At 43.6% G+C, this 21,774-nt stretch overlaps 1 protein-coding gene across 1 annotated transcript in view; it reads left to right on the top strand.

The window, feature by feature from the left end:
* Positions 1-21,202, top strand: part of bsnb (bassoon (presynaptic cytomatrix protein) b) — a 58,473-nt gene extending 37,271 nt beyond the window's left edge. The window contains exons 5-14 of the mRNA XM_061069145.1: positions 1,913-2,110; positions 3,980-10,282; positions 11,860-13,960; positions 14,324-15,189; positions 15,527-15,644; positions 15,737-15,883; positions 16,075-16,130; positions 16,280-16,393; positions 16,761-16,966; positions 17,910-21,202. Of these exons, the coding sequence (XP_060925128.1) occupies positions 1,913-2,110; positions 3,980-10,282; positions 11,860-13,960; positions 14,324-15,189; positions 15,527-15,644; positions 15,737-15,883; positions 16,075-16,115 (9,774 nt within the window). The 3' untranslated portion in view covers positions 16,116-16,130; positions 16,280-16,393; positions 16,761-16,966; positions 17,910-21,202. The remainder of the gene's footprint in view (positions 1-1,912; positions 2,111-3,979; positions 10,283-11,859; positions 13,961-14,323; positions 15,190-15,526; positions 15,645-15,736; positions 15,884-16,074; positions 16,131-16,279; positions 16,394-16,760; positions 16,967-17,909) is intronic.
* Positions 21,203-21,774: the final 572 nt, after the last annotated feature.

Here is a 21,774-nt window from a genome sequence, read left to right as displayed (position 1 = left end):
GTTTTCATACCTGATATATGAAGTTTTTCAATCTACATACAACGTATACTTTTTGCAGTGGTTACACTTTAGAAATTAATATGACATATTTGTGATTCTCTGTTTTTGTTTGTCAATGAGACATGCAGGAGCAGCCTCCTATCAATAGCCTGTGAAAGATTTTCACAAATTAATAAATAAAGGAGCACATATAGTACTTATTACTTCTTGTGGCTATTATCCTCACCATCTCCACCACCTTCATCCTCTTTCTTTCTCCACCCTCCTTCTCATCCCTTTTCTTGTCAATTCTTTGCTGGAGCTTTGTTTCTCACCGCCCACTTCAGCAGGTGTCGCACCATTGTGTATAGATTTTATTTTATTCTACTATTGACTACTACAGAAATCAGTTACTGGAGATATAGTAGAAATATTCTGTGACGTCCACATCTCTCTTTCAGTGAGGTCACTGACCCGTGTTTTCTACACGACCGAACTAGAGCAAATCCTCGCTATCTCACTCACTCAGGGCCTGATCCAATTCTCTACACAGGTTTAGCACAAAGTGAAAACAGAGACAAACTGTGTCCTACTCAGATCTTATCTGGAGACATAAGTGTATCTGTCAACTGCTGGTCTCTGGGGTCTCTACAATAAGGTCCCTAGCGTTTAGCTCGCAGGGTCCTATCAGGACACGTTGTCACTCTGTCTCTTCCTCTCTTTGTCTTACTTGCGCTGTTGTCTTTTTCTCAATTATTTATATCATCCAGGCAGATAAGTCTTCTTTAGGACACCGCCTGTGTCAGAGATTTGAGAGACGTAACACAAGCCTAATAACTTCACAAAGTTCTTGATGCATTCAAAAGTTGCAGCATGATGAAGACGTATGTCCATCATAAATAATAATTTATAATAATATTTATTTGCAGCCCTCTCTGGCATCTTGACTGTTTGAACTGCAGTTAAGTCGGCCACTGATACACTCACTGAACACCTGCATTGTTTTTATTAAGTAGCCACTCCTGGTTATGTTGTTGAATTCCATCTTCTGTATTTATTCTTTTGAAGTGTGACAGCAATAAAAGAAGTGATTAATGGGGAGATGGTAATTAGTAATAAAGGTGTTTATGAGGTGATTTGTTTAGTTGTACGAGTCGATGACACACGAACGCTCCGGCTTCACGCCCGAGGCACAGATAATTATCGTACATATGGAGGGCTGCATTACAAACATGGTGCAGCCACCTCTGTCTTCAGCTTTCCTTTACCTCCAATACAGTATATGCGGGCTTTCAATGGGTTTTGTGCAGGACCTTTTTTTTGTAGGTTCAGGATATATAATTACCTCCAAACATACAGCTCAGTGATTGTGAGGAATGAATGCTGCTGTTGCAGATAAATGATTTGCTTTAGACTCAGTAACGAGTCTCACGACACTTACACCCCTATGTTCTTATAGCAGATGTGTCAATTTGTATTCACACCGCACTCTTCCTCTGCGTACTCTGTTCGAGAAAGCTTAATGCTGTCAAATGATTAAGTCTTCTAGAAGACATGAAAGCCCTTGTTTGGACAGGCCATCAAATATTCAGTTGTTCTGACTCATCATACGGAGACCTTGGCACCTCATGACCGTTTATAAAGCATCAACTCTCTGGCCATATTAATTTAACCCTCAGAGAAACATTTATATTTCCTTACCTATCAATAATCATAAATAATGTGTTATCACAGTGCCAATATCAAATCAAACACAAATGTTGAGCATACAAGTACTTCACCAGATTGCTGCTGTTTAAACAGTTAAACCGTGTTGTTGGCACCAGGTGGAATAAAGATAACTCTAAAGAAAAAGTTTTATTTTGATGATAGTTTGTCGGATTATTTAATTCCAGAATTGCTGATATGTGCTCTCTCTGTGATTGTTTTCCAGAAGAAAGAATGGCTGTGCTTGAACTGCCAGACGCAGAGGGCCTTGTCAGGAAGCTTGGGAGATATCCCAGCTCCTGCTGCACACCCCGTTGGATCCTCCCGACCACCTGCAACAGCTAATCAACAACCCTCTCAGCAGAAAGGGCCCAATCAACTCTCAGGGTCTAGGCAACAACTGCAGAAACCAGCGGGTCCCCAAGTAAGTGGCCCCCTCTCTCCTGTGAAACAGGCAGGGCCTGCCCCACAAACAAAGGGGATTATCCAAGCGTCCCCTCAAACCAAGGGTTCTGCCCAACCTGTTCTTCAAAGCAAAGGTTCAGCTCAGTCAGTTTCCCAAACTAAGGGCACCACACAATCGACAGCTCAGAGTAAGGGTCCTCAAGTGAAAGGTCCTAATCAGTCACATGCTCAAAGCAAAGGGTCGGTTCAGTCTGCAAACCAAGTAAAGGGCCCTAGCCAGGCCAAAGGGCCGACCCATACAAAGGGAACTGCTCAGCCCTCTGCTCAGTCAAAGGGCCCTTCTCATCCTGTTGGGGCCAAGGTTTCATCCACCCCTGGTAAAGCCACACCTAACCACGCTAAGGCTTCTCCATCCCTTTCAAAAGCAGCACCCACTCAGTCTAAACCCACAGGTAACAACCAGGCCCGCAAACAGCTGCAGAGCCAGGAGAAGACTAAAGTTGCATCTAAATCTGTCAAAGAAGACGTCAAGCCCTCACAGAAGAAGGCATTATCAGAGACGGCCCCTTCAGCCAAGGACATGAAGATAGCTGAAGATGCACAGAAGTCAAGACACCATGAAGTGAGCTACCTGCAACATCTTCGCCTTCACCTGTTACTCTCGATTCGCCTTTTTTTATTTTTTGTAACCATCATTATCACCATCATCAACCGTATCCTCCTCATTGACAGCATCATCATCTAAAACATAGCCACCACCATTATCATCATAAAAGCCTTATTATTTTAACCATGTTGTGATCTTTCTTGTTTTATTCTTTCTTGATTATGATTTTGGAAGTTATCATGTTTCATTCAGTGTTATTATTAGCTATATTGTTCTTCCTATTTTACTTTTTCATAATCACCAAATCGTTATACCATCAACATTTGTATCTTATTGTTTAACCTCAGCAATACCAAATTTAGATAGTAGTATTTATCATCAGCTTGTACTCCTTATAATGTAATAGCAGTTATTACATACTAGAACATCTTCATAACATAAACGTGCCTTTATTGAAATGACTTCCTTTCAGGGTAATTTTCTTCACCATCATCATTGTCTTCAACCTTGTACACTTTTATTTTAATTGTATCAAATGCAAGTTTTTATTTTAAATGTGACACGTTGTGATGATATTTTAAGCATTCTAAGCATGTTCGTTATTCTTCAATGGTTCGAAGAATGCTATGGAGAATGCATCAGAAATGGCAATCAAGCATGTAACCAAATGACATTTGTCTGTAGATGTTTGTATCTTCAGCTGTCTATATTCACTGTGTGTCAGTTTGTATTTGCTCATCTGTGTGTACAAAACATTTAAAGGCAAACTCAACCCAAATCAATATAATAAATCTTTAGTTTATTTTCTTAAAACAGGCCGAAATAATTCTTCATTTAGGATTCACACTAATTATCCTTCTGTGAATGTTGTTTAAATATATATATACATGGATGACAAATGTACATGAACGAAAATGTTGCTGTGGTATCTGTAATCTAATTTGCCTGATTTCTGATACCAAAGTAAAATACAACGTACATATTTGGGTTGATTTTAGCCTACAGTGTTACTAAATGTGTATTTTTGAATAGGTGTTTGTTCTTTGCAATGTAATTATTATCTAATATGTTAGTATTAGAGACTATTTCATCTGTATTAGGCCCATTACATTTTACTCCACTATTATCTCAAAATGCTGTAAATATATCACTGATGATGTATGTGTTTAGTTACATGCAGGCATGTTATAGACCTTGCCATGAGGTGATTTGTGCTAAAAAATAAAAATAAAAAATAAATGCTTTTTTTAATCTTACATCTCTCTTTCTCTTCTTCTTTAGGATTCCAACAAATCAAGTACGCAGAGTTTAAGTGACACTGGATACTCTTCAGATGGAATCTCCAGCTCTCAAGGGGAAATTATAGGCCAGATCCGAGAAGAAGGAATAAAGCTGAGTGAAAGAGGTGCTTCCATCCCCTCAGAAATCACCAAGCTAGAAAGCTCAATGAAGCCTCTGCTAGGGTCAAAGACCACCTCAGATCATAAGCTCAGGCCACATTCACTGTCAGTTGGACAGGGCCGGGACTACAATCCTGAGGATGATGCAGCAAGGGATGAATCAGAGGATGACCTCAGTTGTAAGCTTCGCCATGATTATGTGGAGGACAGCAGTGAAAGTGGTCTCTCGCCATTGCCAGTAAGACAAAAGAAGTCGCATAAAGAAATAACAGATGAGGAGTTCATGAGGAGGCAAATTATGGAGATGAGTGCTGATGAAGAAGAGATGGAGGAATATGGAAACCAGAAGCCTAAAAAGGGACATCGAACCAGTGGGGATGGAAGCAAAGAGAGACGACGGCTCTCCCACCATTCTAGTAGTTTTGAGGATGACACCAAGGGATCAGAGGGCGCATACAATGCCAATGAAGAGGAAGATGTTGTAATGGCCGGAGGTCTTCGACGCTTTAAGACTATTGAGCTGAATAACACCAACCGAGACATGGAACTCAGTACCGAACATGACCTACGAGAACCAGAGCTGGAGATGGAGAGTCTGACTGGTTCTCCAGAGGAGCGGTCCAAGGGGGAATATTCATCAACTCTGCCTGCCACCACTCCCAGCTACACCTCTGGAACATCCCCCACATCTGTATCATCCATGGAGGACGACAGTGACAGTAGCCCTAGTCGCAGGGCAAGACTAGAAGAGGCAAAGCAACAGAGAAAAGCTCGACATCGTTCTCATGGGCCACTGCTGCCCACAATAGAGGACTCATCTGAGGAGGATGAGCTCAGAGAAGAGGAAGAACTACTTAGAGAACAGGAGCAGATGAGAGATCTAGAGCAACAGAGGATCAGAAGTACTGCTCGAAAAACAAAAAGGGATAAAGAGGAGCTACGGGCACAGAGACGCAGAGAAAGATCCAAAACTCCCCCCAGTAATCTTTCACCCATTGAGGATGCATCGCCAACAGAAGAACTGAGACAGGCTGCAGAGATGGAGGAGCTTCACAGATCATCTTGTTCTGAATACTCCCCATCTATGGACTCTGAGGCAGAGGGCTTTGAGATGATTGGTGGAAAGCTTTACAAAACAGGAAATGAATATAACCTCCCAACCTTCACTTCACTCTACTCTCCTACAGAAAAGACATCAGCAATCTCACCATCTGATAAAACACTAAAAAGTGCAGAGGAGGTTTATGAGGAGATGATGAAGAAAGCCCAGCTTATGCAGAGGCAAGGACAGACAGTTAATCAGCAGAAAGGTGCCTCTCAGCCTGATGGTAAACATCACCTTGAAGCAGGAGCTGTCCTAACCCCTGGCTCAAGTCCAACACAAGTAACTGCACCAATGTCCTTTTCGACATCAGGATGTGATCCAAGAATCCCAGGAATTCATGCAGCACAGCATCTTTCGAAAGAAACACAAAATAGGATGATGACACAGAGTGCCAAAATTGAAGGCGTTGTTGGAGTTGCCCCAACCAAACCCCAAGTCAGTCAGACTGCCCCAACTCGACAAACCGGTAGCACAGTCCCTGCCGGCAGCAGAGCAGGCACTCAGAGGCCAACACAGGCATCAGCTGACTCTGGCACATCCTCCCTAACCTCCAAAGTCTTTTCCCTTTTCAAAGGTTCTAGTCCCCCAGTTTCCCCCACCACTTCTCCAGCACAAAGTCCAACACATATGCCATCTGTGCGACCCACTGGTGGTAGTGGTAGGCAGCTGCCTACCTTGCCTGGTGGTCCTACATCAGCTACAGCCTCCCAAGGAGCTCAGGTACCTCAAAGAGCAGTTTCCCCACGCCTTGCCCGACAGCGGTCCTCTCAAGATTCACCAGTGATGGTAATAACTCTAGGCTCTGAAACAACTAGTCAAACAAAGCCACTAACTGTAAATTCTTCCACTTCCCCTTTGTCATCACCAACACAGGTCAGTTGTAAAACATTGTATAGCTCCCAGCCTTCTTCAACAAGTTCTCCAACATCACCACAAATGTATCCATTGCAGCAGTCTCCTAGACATTCTTCACAGATGGTTCAAAGTTTTGAAAAAGTAAATGTTGGCATTAGCACAGTGACCGCAAGTACACATGGTCGTGGATCTATGGAAAATATATCTATATGTAACATTCAAGGAACTTCAAGGGTTATGGGTCAGGGCCAAACACATCCAAGCGGACATGTAGTGGATTTGAGAGCCCAAGTGAGGCCTGCCCCAATTATAATGACAGACCAGGGGATGGACCTAACATCCCTTGCCACTGACACAAGAAGATACTCTTTAGGAGCAGAGCAGCCATCTAGTCGACACACAGCAGTGCAATCTCTTATTATGAACCTAAATTCCCAAGAGCAACCACATGTCTCTGTATCTACACCGACCACAGTTAGTGTCACAGTTACAGGTTCTACATTCATGCCATCCAAGCATCCAGTGGTGTATGGAGATCCTTTGCAAAATCGAATGGATCTGGGGCAAGGGGTTGGATCAGCTGTTTGTTTAACTCAGAATAAGCCTCAGATTACTGACCCATCTATTCCCAAAATCGATGCCTGCCTGGAGAACCTAGGCATACAACAGCAACAATTGCAGTTACAGCAGCAGAAGCTCCTGCAGCAGCAACAACTTCTTGAGCAGCAGCTTCAGCAGCACCATCAACAATCCTCCTTTGCTCGTTACAATTTAGCTAATCAGGTCCAGCCACTGTTAATGAAAAAAGACCTTGTAGTGAGCCAGACAAGCAATAACCAGTCTGTAGTGACTACGAGTGCCATACCTAGACTATCCCCCCCAGCTCCCCCTTCAGTGTCTGGGGCTACTGCTTCTAATACTCCCCAGGACATGTATGGAGGAGTTGCCTTAGAGCTAAAAAATAAGCCTACAGTAATGAACTTATCCACAGGCAAACCCCATGTTATGATGGTGCAAATTGATGAGAGTAACACATCACAGGGCAGCACAGTGACTCAACTGGTAAAACACGAGGAACCTCCTCCCCCTCCTCAGGTCTTGGATCTCACGGGCCAGATTAAACCAGAAAACCAAGTGGCTTGTTGTGATGTTGTTTACAAATTGCCCTTTGCTGGATCCTGTTCAGGGTCATTCTCTCAGACAACAGCGGTATCCTCTGATAAAACCCCCACCACTGAAACCTCTCAAGCAGCCCACGCTCCCCATCCACCACACTACAGCCAACAAAAACACCAGCCACCTCAAGCAACACAAGGAGTGACAGAGGACAATAAACCATATCAACCACCTTTGGTTCCTTTTGGAAGAATACAACCCTCAATGTCTGACAATAATCTCCCTTCCATGCCTGATGCTGGTCACTATACAAGCAACGTCCAGGGGGGTCTTGCAGTAGATCTAAGTAGCATGAATCAGGCTTACGATGGATATATGGGCATTGGAGCTCAGTATGGTTCTTTCACAGACTTGCGTCACCAAGGGGATTTTACTGCCCCTTCATTACCCCTTCGCCGATACGGCTCCATGTCAAATATTAATTCAGATTATGCCTTCACTTCACGTGACCTATCAGGACCGCAAGACTCCAATCTGGCTCATTACAGTGCAACCACCGCTAGGGAAATTAGTCGCATGTGTGCAGCTCTAAACTCACAGGACCACTACGGCAGCAGGTATGGAAATAACCCTGAAGTGGTAGCATATGGGGCTGGAAGGGGTGGACCTTTAGCTAGGCTTAATCTACAGCAAAGCTTAGCGTCAATAAGAGCAAACCTACTGTATGGCCCCGATGGAAGACCAACGGCAAATGGCCATACCCTAACAAACTTAATAAATGCTAGACAAGCAAGTATCCGCGCCTTGTACCCTGCTGCTATGAGGGGAGGTGATGGTATGATATATTCCACAATAAACACTCCTATCGCCTCTACCTTGCCAATTACCACACAGCCTTCCTCTGTTCTGCTACCCATGCCTAGAGGAATTTATAGACCATACCCTACAGGTGTTACAGCTGTACCATTGGCTAGTCTTACCAGGTTGCCTCAAGTGGCTCCTAGAATGCCTCTGTCCACACAGGGACCATATTCTTACCCTGCTCCGAGTCAGTATTCGATTTCAGTTTCACCATCAGGAAGTGTGACTGCTGCAAGCAGCTCACACCAAGAAAGTCCAATGTACCTTGGAAAGCCTTTAACTACAGTTGCACCGCAAACTGCTGCCCCCATGTCACCAAGCCAACCAGCAGCCCACTTAGGAGCACAAAATCTACCAGCACATGGTTTGCAAACCCTAGCAGATCAGCAGATAGACCACAATCAATGTGCTGCAGCTCTTTCTCATGCTCAAGGCCAACATCCATCTGTCCAGCCAGTTCAGGCTCAAATGCAGCCACAGCGGTTACCTGCTCAAACTGAACCTTTGTCTTTGACTCAAACCCAACCTCAAATTCAAGCCATCAGTCAACAGCAACCATTAGTTCTGCCTCAGGGCCAACAAGTGACACCCCAAGGTACTGCCCTTACACAGACGGCCATACTTTCTCCTCCCATAGATGAACAGAAAAGTAAGGAAGATGAGAAACTTAGTCAGCAACAAGAGCATGTGCTGCAGCTAGAGCGAGAGAGAGTTGAACTGGAAAATGTACGGCAGCTGCGCCTACACGAGGAGCTTGAAAGAGATCGCATGGAGCTCCAGCGCCACAGAGAAAAAGAACAATTAATTGTTCAGCGTGAGATGCAAGAACTGCAGACAATCAAACAGCAAGTACTACACCAACAACAAGCAGAGCGGGAGACGCAACTTATTATGCAAAGAGAACAACTAGCCCAACAAAGAATGCAACTTGAACAAATTCAGTCCCTTCAGCATCAGCTCCAGCAGCAACTGGAGGAGCAGAAAAGGCAAAAGACGGCAGCAGTGGAGACAGCAGCTGCTGCTGCAGCAGTAGAGGCAGCATCAGCAGCGGCAGCAGCAGCTACATCTGCCCAGAGTGCTATTCAAGGGGTAGTTGTTGGAGGAGGGGCCCCTCAAGGATTCATTATATGTGATCAGAGTGGAAGAGTTATTCAACAAGAAGGACAGAGTGTTCAATTTTGGCAGGATGGACATGTTGTCCAAGCCGTGATGGCCGCTCGTCCTATTCATAGTTCAGCCTCTGAAATGTCTTTGAGGAGCAGCGACAAACAGGCTGATTCAAGGATTATGAAAAAGCAGAATTCAATGCCTCGGCTGAGGGATGGCGCAGAGGAGGACTCAGTGAAGAGGATTACAGACAGCTGTGTGCAAACAGATGACGAAGATGGGGAGGACAGATTCATTAACAGGCGTAGGAGAACAAGGCGTATTGCGGACTGTAGTGTGCAAACTGATGAGGAGGACCAGGGAGAATGGGAGCAGCAACCAGTGAGGCGCAGGCGATCACGTGTATCCAAACACTCTGAATCCAGTGGTGAGACTAAATCAGAAGGGTCATCTAAAGTGGCTTCTGCAAGTATAGCTATCCAGACCACAAATGATTCCTCATGCCAGACAGAGTCAGAACAGCTAGGCAGAATTTCACCTGCAATCCACATAACAATGGCAGAGACCTCAAAGGTTGACCTGTTACATTATATAGCCGCCCCTGAAAGAACCCACAAAGGAGAGAGTTTGGCCTGCCAGACAGAACCAGAGTCTCATTCTCAGGGTGTGGTCACCCCTCAACTGAGTGTCCCTACAACAATCAGTCCATACTCCACCAGTCTGCATATGGTAGGTGCAAACACATCAGATCAAACCTCTCCTAGACTCCAAGGAGTTGCTAAGTTTGAGAGGAGGAAACCAGATCCCCTGGAAATTGGCTATCAGCAGCAACAAAATGAGTCTCCATCTCGCCACCCCCCAAAATCTCCCCAGGTGCTATACTCGCCTGTGTCTCCATTGTCTCCTCATCGTATGTTAGAGACAACGTTTGCCTCCCAGGAGAAACTCAACAAGGCCCATGTTACACCCCAGCAGAAGGCCTTCACTGCTGAATCACCTCAACGCCACCAGACTCTACCAAGACCCATAAAAAGTGTGCAGCGCTCCATGTCAGATCCCAAGCCTCTCAGCCCAACATCAGAGGATCCTGCCAAGAACAGGTTTTCACCATATCATCAGCAAGCTGTATCCAACAGTCAGGTATGAAACCATAACTCACTTGTATGAATGCTTACCAACAATATATTCAGAAGAGATATCTATGTTTTAGAAATGCAACCAGCTGAGAAAATATATAGTGGTTTCTTCCCAAAAATATATACAGTGCTTATTGCATCTTAAAATTCTCAAGTCTGGGATAATGTCCTTGGGCTCCCATGGAGACATTTCCCCTTTTGTACAACATATATGTATTTGCTGATAATCTACAATATGTGGTAATGTAGAAGTAATATGTGTGATGGCAGAAAGAACAAATTATAAAACAAATAAATGTACATGCAGGATGCTTCATGTGGACAGGATCTGGCATCAACAAAGTGACAGCATGCTCTCATGAGAGCAGCTGTTCTTGCCAGAAATTATTTTCCCATCATCCTCTTCTCCTGTATCGCCTACCTAATCTTCTACCTTTCCATTCTTTCAGTCCCTCTCTCTCTTTCTCTCTCACTGTCTTCTATATTTGGCCAAGCCTAAAGAGTTGCCAGGGGGAGATGCAATGTGGAGCAACCCCGATGGTGCTTTGCTCTCTTACTGATTGTTAGCAGCTGGTCAAAATAAATTAGTATTGCTCTGCACTCAGACCAAAATTAGTCTTGAGTAGGAAGCATAGAAATCTCGTTTCAGATTTTTCCACATTTGCACCTCAAATCTTTAGTGGTAGCACTTATACACATGGTTCTCTTGTGGATACTTAACACAATCCCAATGGATCTACTCAACACAACTATTTTGTAAGTAGCAGACTAGCATAGATGTGTTTGTAATTTGTAATGTTTGACTGTTCTTACCCGCATGGCATGTAAAGATGTCTTAGCATTAATAAGGAAGACAGATACTGTGGGTTTTTGATCAGAGGTGCACTGGGAAAATTAATAAATGTCTTACAATAAATTTGAAGTCAATTAAAAGACTCAAAACACAATTGTTTCATTAAACTCTGATATCTATTGTTATTTTTCAATGTTTTATTTCAATTTGAAATTATTCTGACATTTATGAATCTTACATTAAGCAAATGTTGCCAGGTAAAACAAACCTATTGATACTAGTAGAGAAATATTTGACTATATTTAATTAACTGCAGTCACATTATGAACATTATAAAGATTATGTAAACTATGTAAAGTGATTGAATTCTACCCCTTAGTGTTTTCCCTTGCAGAATTATTAGATAATAGAGGTTCTATATGTTGACTACACGACTTGCCACTTCCATTTGAAACATTTCCAATAACATTGTTAATGAGGCATAAAATCAAAAAAGGTCCCTTTGTGTCTTTGGTTTCATTTAAACAACATTTTAATTGAAACAATAAGATAAAAATCAATCAGTATTAATTGAACGAGTGAAGGAGCTAATGCGCCCATAGTACATAGGTCAATTAACAATAAGTAGTTTGACAACGTATCAGGCTGCATAGCTGTTTACGTAGGTCTCAGGATAACTAAATTTGCAGCCCCTGTGAGAGTACCCACTATACAGTAATGAGTCTAATTTACATAAACACATTCTGTTTATAGCTCAGTGTTTGCTGATGTATATCTGTTTCTTCTAGCAGATGGTCTCCCTGCAGCAGCAGCAGAACTCTCTGATGAGGAAAATAAAGAGGACTCTCCCCAGCCCCCCTCCAGAGGAATCTCCGCTCCCCATCGTTACTCCAGCACAAATGTACAGCTCTCCTGGCATGCCCCAGAGGGTCCTACCCAGACCCTCTCAGGGAGTCACCAAGGCCGGCTTGCTGAGTGAACTGAAAGCTGTGGAACAAGAGTCATCAAAGCTGCGAAAGCAACAGGCCGAACTGGAGGAAGAAGAGAAAGAGATTGATGCCAAGCTGCGTTACTTGGAGCTAGGCATCACCCAACGTAAGGAGACCATGGTGAAGGAGAGAGAGAGGAGGGACATTGCTTACATGAGATGTATGGGTGATGCTCGTGACTACATGTCAGATAGTGAGCTCAATAATCTCCGGATGGCAGCTGCAACAGCAACCTTTGATGCTAATGGCTTGCTGACAAGGCCCAGCACTGCACCACTGAGTCAGTTTCCTAATGACCTCAATGCAGCCCCTCAGTATCCCTCAACCTCCTCTTATATGTCTTATTCATACCCACAAAGTCAACCATCAACACAGCAGCCAAGTGCAGCTTACCAACAGATAGGCTTTCAACCTCCCCAGTACCCTTCATCCTCTGCACCTCAGCCAGGAACCTTCCAGCCCCACCCCCCTCCAGGCCCTGGCTACCAGAATCAGGGAACATACCCCTCCCGCATGTATGCCCAGCCCTCCTACCAGACAGACCTTGGCATGCAGCAGCATGGTCACCAGGCCTTCCATCAGCCTGGTCAACCCATGCCAGGCCAGGGTCTTCCCTACCCCAGCCACAGCTCTTACCAACCTGGCCTCCCCTACCAGCCCCAGGCAGAGATCCTTACAGTACATCAAAGACCAAGGCAAACATCTTTGGCAGACCTTGAGCAAAAACTCCCAACCAACTATGAGGTCATTAGCAACCCAGCAGTGTCAGTGGCAACATCAGCTCCAGACAGCAACTTTGCCAATGCAGTCTACAACAATGCCTATGGACAGTACCGCCACCCTGAGCCTGGTTTGACTCACCCTGTAGAGAGTCCCACCTCTGCCTATGCTCCAGATGGTCTCTACACCTCAAACCTAGAGCAGAATATTCCAAGGAACTATGTCATGATTGACGACATCAGTGAGTTGACAAAAGAGAACACTAACCAGCCCACTGATGCTTTAGGTCATCCTGTTGGAGGCCGGTATCGCACTGAGAACGGCCCTGCCCGTGGGAGCTCCTATGGTAGGCCTGAAGATGAGCCTGTTGATGTTTACGGCAGACCTACAGGATCAACAGGTTACCAAAGCACTGTAGACAGTCGTACCACCACCACAGTGAGTGGAGGCTCTTCATATTACTATGATGATTATAAGCAGTCATCACGGAGCACCCCCAGTAGCCACAAACTTACACCTAAGAATCTTGCCCCAGCTGTAGTCTCCTCTAAACGCAGTAAGCACAGAAAGCAGGGCATGGAGCAGAAGATCTCTAAATTCTCCCCAATTGAGGAAGCACGGGATGTTGAGTCTGACCTTGCCTCTTACACAATGACAACATCAACAGGAGGCAGTTGTACGGTTGTATCCAGATCCAAGAAGGTTCAGGACGATATGACCTACGGGATGAAGAAAAACGCGTATGACCAGCAGAAATATTATGGCACCAGTCGTGAGGGTCTTGAGGAAGAGGACCGCATGTATAGCTCTGGAAGGTCCAGGTCTACTGGATATGGCATGGACAAGATTTCCTCCAGAGATGCCACAGGCCACAGGAGTAAATCTTATGAAAGAGATGCCATGGAGCGGTCTCAGAGAGGCAGTCGCAGTGGAAGGCCTCCGATGCGCAACCAAAATTCAGAAGAGGAGAGCCCACTCAGTCCTGTTGGGAAGCCTGTAGGCATGGGAAGAACCGACGACACACCGGAAGCCCACGATGTGAGGAATCAGTATGGCTCCAGCCATTCATTGCCAGACGTTCAGGACCACCACAAGAAGGACCTGCCCAGGAGTCATGTCTATAAACCAGATGACCCTTACCTTGTAGATGACAGTCACTGTGCTGTTTCTGACAGTGAAGGTAACTGGTGCTGAATAACTTGTATTTAATTATTTGTTTCTATCCATTAAGAGCCTGCATGCTGAGTGTGGAAGTTTGAGAAGAGAGCATTATTTTTTCTGCTTCTTTTTTTATGGACTGTTTCGTTTCATTCATGGAGCCAAATATGCCTGTTTTTCATTCATGTTTTGCATGAATATTTTTTCAGTGTTGTGATGTCCTCTGTTTTTTTCGTTTTTTTTTTTGCTGGATACCTCAAATATGTGCATGGCTCTGGAATGTGGAGCATGTATTCCAAGTTATTTTGCATGGCTTCGATCTGCATGCTTCTCCTCGCAACATGTGAAACAGTTGACTGATGATGTTTGTTTTGGTTTTAAAAAGCCTATCACCTGGGCCAAGAAGAAACTGACTGGTTTGAGAAGCCACGGGAGGCCCGTTCTGATCGCTCAAGACATCACGGAGGTGGAAGTCACTCATCCACCGGTAGGCGTAGTAAACACACCTACCATGATTATGATGAACCTCCAGAGGAATACTGTCCTCAGGATGACTACAGTCAACAGCGCCACCCCACCTCCACCTCCACCTCGTCACGCGACCACCGTCACCACGGCAGCAGCTCTGGCAGACATAACTCTTCTCGCCACTCCACGGAAGACCCAAGGTCCTCCCGCCCTTCTAGGACACATCTCAAAGATCCTTCTGTTCGCCCCGACGGGAGAGGCTCTTCGTCTGCACAAAGGAGGAGTGGTCCAGACTCCCGTTCTGCCCAGGGAAGCCCACGGAATTCAGGTGAATTCTCTCGTGATACAGCCGCAGGACATCACCACGGTACTGGAGGAAGGAGCCAGAGACCGCAAGGAGATCGCACAACCTCCAAGAGGCAGGATCCATCTGCAGCAGGGTTTAAACCACAGCAGCAGCCCCCTCCGGGCCATGCTGGTCAGCAACGGTCAGGCAGTCAGAGTCAGACTGGGAGACATCCAGGCTCTGAACCACTTAATGGCACCCCACCACCCCAGCAACAGGGTGCACAACAACAACAACAGCAACAACCACAACAACAACAACAACAGCAACAGCAACAACCACCACTGCAACACAACCAGACCGCTCCGACCAGCCAACCCAACACAACTGCTGCAGGAGCTGGACCAGCACAACAGCAGCCTAAATCCGGCCAAACCCAACCTCAGGGACGCCAGCCCGGAGTCGGGTCTGCAACTGGGCCGCCAGCTACCACAGCAGTGAGTGACATTAAGCCTAGTTTAAGCTATCTATAAGAGCAATAACAACATTATGTTTTCAATTAGGTGATATTTGGAAATCTTGTGTAGTGGTATTTTCTAATCTGATGCCATATACTGTGCCTTATTGAACCACCTTAAACAGATGACACAATTTTTTGTTCAATGCGTTTATAGTCAAATAACAATCTTATAAGTTTACTTGGAGTCAATGTTTGCAGTATATACACTATATAATATAGTAGTCAGTGTAAATAAAGAATAACACTTAAATAAAAAAAGTATAGAATTTGATGTAAGATTAAAGAAATCTTTGTGTGTGCTGATTTTTCTGCAGACAAAGATGGATACTACACCTGCACCTGCAGCTGCAGCTACTGGAATGAAACCTACAGCAGGAGTTCCAACAGCACCTCAGCCTACAAAAATAGCTACACCTCCTCTGACGGGCATTGGTAGGGTTCAGTACCAGCTCTGCCATAAACCACACAATGACCCCAGGAAAATGATGACATATGTGTGGATTAATTTTTTATTTTGTTTGCAGGCTCCAAGGCCGCGCCTGTTGGAATTGGTAGCAAACCCGCAGGTATAGGCATCGCTGCGCCAGGACAGCCACCTGCCGAGGGGGACAATGTTCTGACCAAAATGCTGCAGGGAGGTGCTGCAGAGCAGGCGGGAAAACTTGGAGATGGTGTGTTCATATATAAATAAATCTTAAAGAACTTTCCTTACAGTTTATAATTTAGCATGGCCAACGTTTAATGTCTTAGTTTTCGAAGAAGAATCTGTATATGAAGATGAAATTAAGATACTGGAATTGTTTTACTTTTTTTATCAGATTGTTTGCTAATGTCTCTTATTGCCTATCTTTGTCACTCACAGCTTTGTCTGGACTTGGAAAGAAGTTCACTTCATTGTGGTGAAGTGATTAGTGGAGGGTAAGTGAATTCAACTTTTTAATGAAAGTTAAAGGCTTAAGCATTTCAATCTTATTTAGATTTTCAATCTTGGCAGTCTGCTTATCATCAGAAGTTAAGAATTTGTTCCCATCACTTGATAATCTTTGAATCATCTGTGCTTTTTTCAGGGTATGCCGATTTGAAATTAGATAGATTGGTACATTTGTTCTTGAAAAACCTATGACTGCATTAAAAACATTTCACATAACAGGAAATAAAGGAGGGGAGATCTTAGTGCATCAGTAAGTATCTCTATAACATTTTATATTTACAATTTAATTTAAAGAATGTGTTAATTCCCTTCTGCAACCCTTGTTCCCTATGATACAAAGCAGTGACTTGTTGAGCTGTTGACAGCTGATGATACTCGCCATGTTACCTCATTATATCATGAACTCCAACATTCACAGCTGTTGACATAGAATGCTGTCACACTTGACATTTTGATTAATTGATTAAATGTAATATCAGCTGGATATTTACATTGATTAGCAAAGGCCATGTTTGCATGAAGAGAAGACTCAAGTGAAGCGATGACTCTTTTAATACTGTGATGATATATTTGGACTGATCCTCTGTACCTTTCCCTTACCCCAAATTACTCAACAGAGCTGGAAAACAAAGGATGCCTTGTCAGCACTGAATCTCTAGACATGAGCACACGATTGAGTTGAATTAAATGAGGGCAATCGCTTCGTCAGCACGATGTTACGAGACATGAGCGGAGGCCTGCAGGAGGCCTGGAAGTAAATGGAGGCCTTTGCATGACTATAGTCCCAGAATGATTACCGTGGAGACTTTTGGATGCTTCAGTGGTAAGTAACTGGAAATGATATCATCTGTTTCTTATTTGTTATTTGTTGGTTTGGTTTTTTTCTTCATCCTTTTCTATCATTGGTTGATCGCTGTGCCGGGCCACAGACAGCGTGAACTCTGTGTTGGAGAGGTGAGAGGCCAAAGCCAAGAATATGGGAGGTCAGCCCTAGTACGCTTTACCCTTTGACTCCACACACTTGTAATAATCTGGGCCAAGCACACTGGGCTATAATTAGCCTGAGATGGCTAACTGAGGCTTGGCTTTAATGTCGCTCACGCACAGACACACAGGGACAAGAGCACATGCAGGCACACAGAAACATGACTCATGGTAAGACTCGCTCGTTACATGGAAGAATGAACTAATCAACTAATTCTGCTCAATGGAGCAGAACTACAGAAGCGAACATAAAGCAGATTTCACTTTGTTTAGCTTCTGTCAAAACTCACATGTTGTGCATTGTACAGGATAAAGTAATGCTACATTTGAATAAAGGAATTTCATTCTACTGTTGTGTCTAATTTGACACATGGATAAATATCAGTAGCTGCATCAGTCTTCTATATGTACTGACCAGGCTGAGGATTCTGGGGGGGGGGGGAATGTGAACATAAACCCGACTCAATGCTTCTTTGAGCAGCAGGCCATCCTGCTCAGCCTAGTGGATTACTGCCGATAGCAGGGAGGCTGTGAGTAAGGGGGAGTCGGCTGGAAGAGCTGTAACATGCACGCAGATGAAGGCGTTGGCCTGTGTCTGTGTGCTGTGTAACAATCCCTGCAGTAGAGCCCCAGTTCATTTTAAAATATATTTTTCCATATTGGTTTAGTCTATGTTGCAGCATTATATCTTGTATTTGCCTTTGGACTTGTAAATTTGATATCATGCATTAATAATTCATTTTATTCTGTCAACATGCACATCTTCACTGTTTGTATTACAGGAGGACAACAACGGTCGATAATGAGGATGCAGTGAAGCGGAGGAGAGTGGGGGGAGGAGGACTTGAATTTGCTTCCCCCTCCTCTTCTAGAAAAAAGTCTCCTGGGATCTATATGACAGTAAAAGGCTTGATGAGAGAGGCACCTGGATATCATAGGAGAAATTCTGCTCTGCCGTGCTTGCCCCTCTTTAAATCAACTCAACATAGGAAGCGTTGCAGCACCCTCTACAGGGATTTCTATGGAACACAGCTCATGTTTGAGGACTCCTGGTGAGGATGTTTGATTCTACGTTCATCCCCTCAGAGCCTTTTCATACAAAAAATATATAAAAAGAAGGAAGATTTTCCATAGGTTTTGCTTGCACCAAAAATACCAATCTCAACCCACAGGAATGTCGCATATCTGAAGAAGACAATGTGTATCACGGCAACGACAACGACAACCAACCTTATGACTCCACTACAACCCTTGAATGTTTGGTTTTCTCTGGTCTCTGCAGTACATTCCAGTTTAGGGAATTTTACCCTTTCTTTGAATGTGTTTTTATTTTGTCCTCTTTTCGTTTTTTGATGTCTACAGAATGCGTTGTGTAAATGTGGACACCAGAATGCACGCACAAATATTAGAAAAACTGAAAAAAAAAGAAGCCCATTTTTTTTCACCACCTATGAGATGCCACTAGTCATTAGCTTTAGTTTTAGGGGAAGGGATTTACTACCAGTGTGCCCACAAATGTGTGAGATTCACACAGATGAGAGGACCAAATGAAAGAGTGGCCACGGCTCTTTATTAGCCATCGCAAAGCCATCGTTATCGTCGGCCCCAGAGACTTCTGGGACTTTATCTGTTTTATTGTTTGTCTCATCTTTTTGTTTTTCATTTTTGCCTGATATTTATTGAATGGAAGAGCCTTATTTGTTACATCTTTTTACCTGTATACCTCATATGTTTTAAATTGTCCATATCACCATGCATTTCTTTTTACACAACTGTATATTGTATGTACATAAAACAAATCAAAGATCTAATGATGTAAATTTGTCCTTTGTGTATTTATGGAATCACTTTCTAGTGACTTTCTTTCTTTTCTTTCTTTTTTTTTGCTGTTCTGTGTTTTTTTTGTTGGTAAAACTATATTTTTCACTTTTGATTTGTTTGAATCTGTTTTCTTGCATCAAATTATTTGCTTGTTTGTTTTTAAAAGCAATAGCATGCAGAAAATGGTATATAGCACAATGGTATAAATATTGTTTCAATTTGCGAAGGGAACTTATCAAACACTTGTGTCGATAAATAGCCGTAATACAATTTGTCAGAGGGTTTACAACCACAGTACCATGTCCAGACATGCATGTTTTGTGCAGATGCATTAGAGCATGCAAGACAGGTGCGATCACACAGACTCTCTCTCTCTCTGTGTCTCTTGCAAACACATATGCACACACACACACACACACACATACTGTACACGTTACGGTCTTTGCATCCTATAGTTACACCTCAAAGCCAAGGTTAATCGAGTTCTCCACCGAACAGACCTGTTAACCTCCTGCAGATCGATGTGGTTACCAATTCACCAACAAGATGATCTCACTAACAAGCTGGGCCCACTGCCTCTATTTGTGCAAAGACACACGTACACACACATACATTTGCACACACAGACACACAAATACATACAGATAAAGAAGAGGATGAAAGCAATTATCAATTTAAATGTTCTATGCAATGACTCATTTTGAACCTGGAAGTGATTCAGCCGAAAACAGTTTATTATCATCATTGTATTCACAAGAAAACAACAAAATTATGAGCTAAAACAGTAAAAAAATAAATAAACAAGGTCATGAAAATGTTTTTACTTAGCAACTTGTCTGTATGAATTTGAATATTGAACTAGAATTGTTTTTATTTTTGTGGCATGTATACTCACCCCTCACACCCCACACGGGGGACTTGTTGCCAAAGGGTAAACTGTGTAGACTGTTGGTTTTGAATGTCCATCATCATGTTGCTTTGAAGCATGGGTTTGCTTGGCTTTGTCTGGCTGTTCGTAAGCCCTCATTCAGTTCTTGTGCGTTTTGGCTGACCGGGGCTCCTCAGTGTTTGGCTTGCAGTGACTGTCCATGCGGCTGTAAACCTGTGATTCAGATGGTCAGCACTTCTCATTAATACGTGTCAATGTACATAATGGGTGTCAGTATAACCTGTGGGGTCAATGGAATGCTACTATCAGATGTCTCTTTCTTGATTAAAACACTCAGAAGCAGCCAAGCCATGGGACAGGTGCATGATTTGATCATATATTCTTGGAATTTGTACCTGTATAAAAAAAAAGAGAAAAAAAAGGTAAGGCATGATTTCACTATGGTTTTTTAAACCTTGACTTTCACGGGCCAACAAAGAGAATATTGATGAGTAAAATGTTGAGAAAGCCTTTCACAAATCAGGGCATGCCATTTGGAAAGCACAAGCCTGATTGGTAGATATAAATATAGAGGTTTGCTTGCGTAAGGATGCCTCCAGCTGAACAGTGTGAGAACTGCGTCAGAACAAGAGGTGAAGGTGCTAGCTGGTCGATATGAGATGCACGAGACAAAACATCCTTTAGTGCAGCTGTCCGGATTGTCAGAAAGGCAGACAGACACACATTCTTACTGTAAATACAAACTCATTCTACTGTACAGCTTTTGAGTTCTGAGTACGGCCGTCATGTGCATCCCCATGCCGTATTTGCTGCCAACTTTTGTGTATAAAAATAATATTTATTACCACGATGATGATGATGATGAGAAAGCTATTGATGATGATGATAATTACTATTATTGCATAAGCATAGTATATGTGGCTGACTCATATTGACTGTTTACAACAGTGGAACAAAAACATGTATTCCGAAACATCTGGTCTGTGTAGAGTTTCTATACATATTGTTCATTGTAAACAAGACAAAAAAGAAAAACCTCCATGGCATCAGCAGAGTACAATGCCTTTGTCAGACTATAAGGAGGTCTTTGATTTGATGGGTGTGATCTGCGAGGTGATGAGGATCATGGGAAGAAGCTGGCAAAAAAAAGACACAAAAAAAAAAATCTGGAAAATGTCATTCACTGTTGTAAGTGCAATGGGCAAAACGTCAGTCGTGTATCCATTGTGAAACCTTGTGTTCTATTCAGTGTATTCCTGTAAACAGAGTAAATTTTGGTGCATCATGTCAAGTAATGTGATTAATGAAAAATATTGACCCTGCAATTTCCAAACAGAGAAAAGAATAAAAAGAAAATGAATATATTGGAGTGATTGTCTTTGTGAATGTGTGTGTCACCTATTTGCTTTGCAGTGCTGATCGGAACGATTGCGGTGCACTAGCTCTGCCGCAGACAAAGGAGGGATCATGAATAAGGCCTTGAAGGCAACAAGGCAGTTCAGATAAAACCTGGCTTTACGCGCTGAAGCGGCGATGACTTATCCCGCCGTGGGTGGTACGGAGGCAGGAACAGTGAGAGGAGAGTGTTTGCCAATGCTTAGGGAGAGATGGAGGTGTGAGTGTGAGGTGTGTATATGACAGAAGAGGAAAGCCAAACGTCAGTGAATACCAAATAACAAAGGGATGAATCTTACAGATGTTTTATCCAGGTAGGCTTCAACTGGTGGGAAAACCCAGGATTCAATGATCCACACAGGATTACAGTCCTCTCGGAACTGGTCCTTTCTGCACTTGGGGGGCTCAGGAGGTAGAGTGGGATGTCCACTAACCAGAAGGTTGCCGGTTCAATCTCAGTCTCAACCGTTACACGTGCCGAAGTGTCCTTGGGCAAAATACTGATCCCCAAATCACCCCTGACGGCTTTTCTGGCAGTGTGT

Source organism: Limanda limanda, chromosome 4, assembly GCF_963576545.1.
Source record: "Limanda limanda chromosome 4, fLimLim1.1, whole genome shotgun sequence".
Taxonomy (NCBI): Eukaryota; Metazoa; Chordata; class Actinopteri; order Pleuronectiformes; family Pleuronectidae; genus Limanda; species Limanda limanda.
This window is presented reverse-complemented; position numbering and strand designations above follow the sequence as displayed.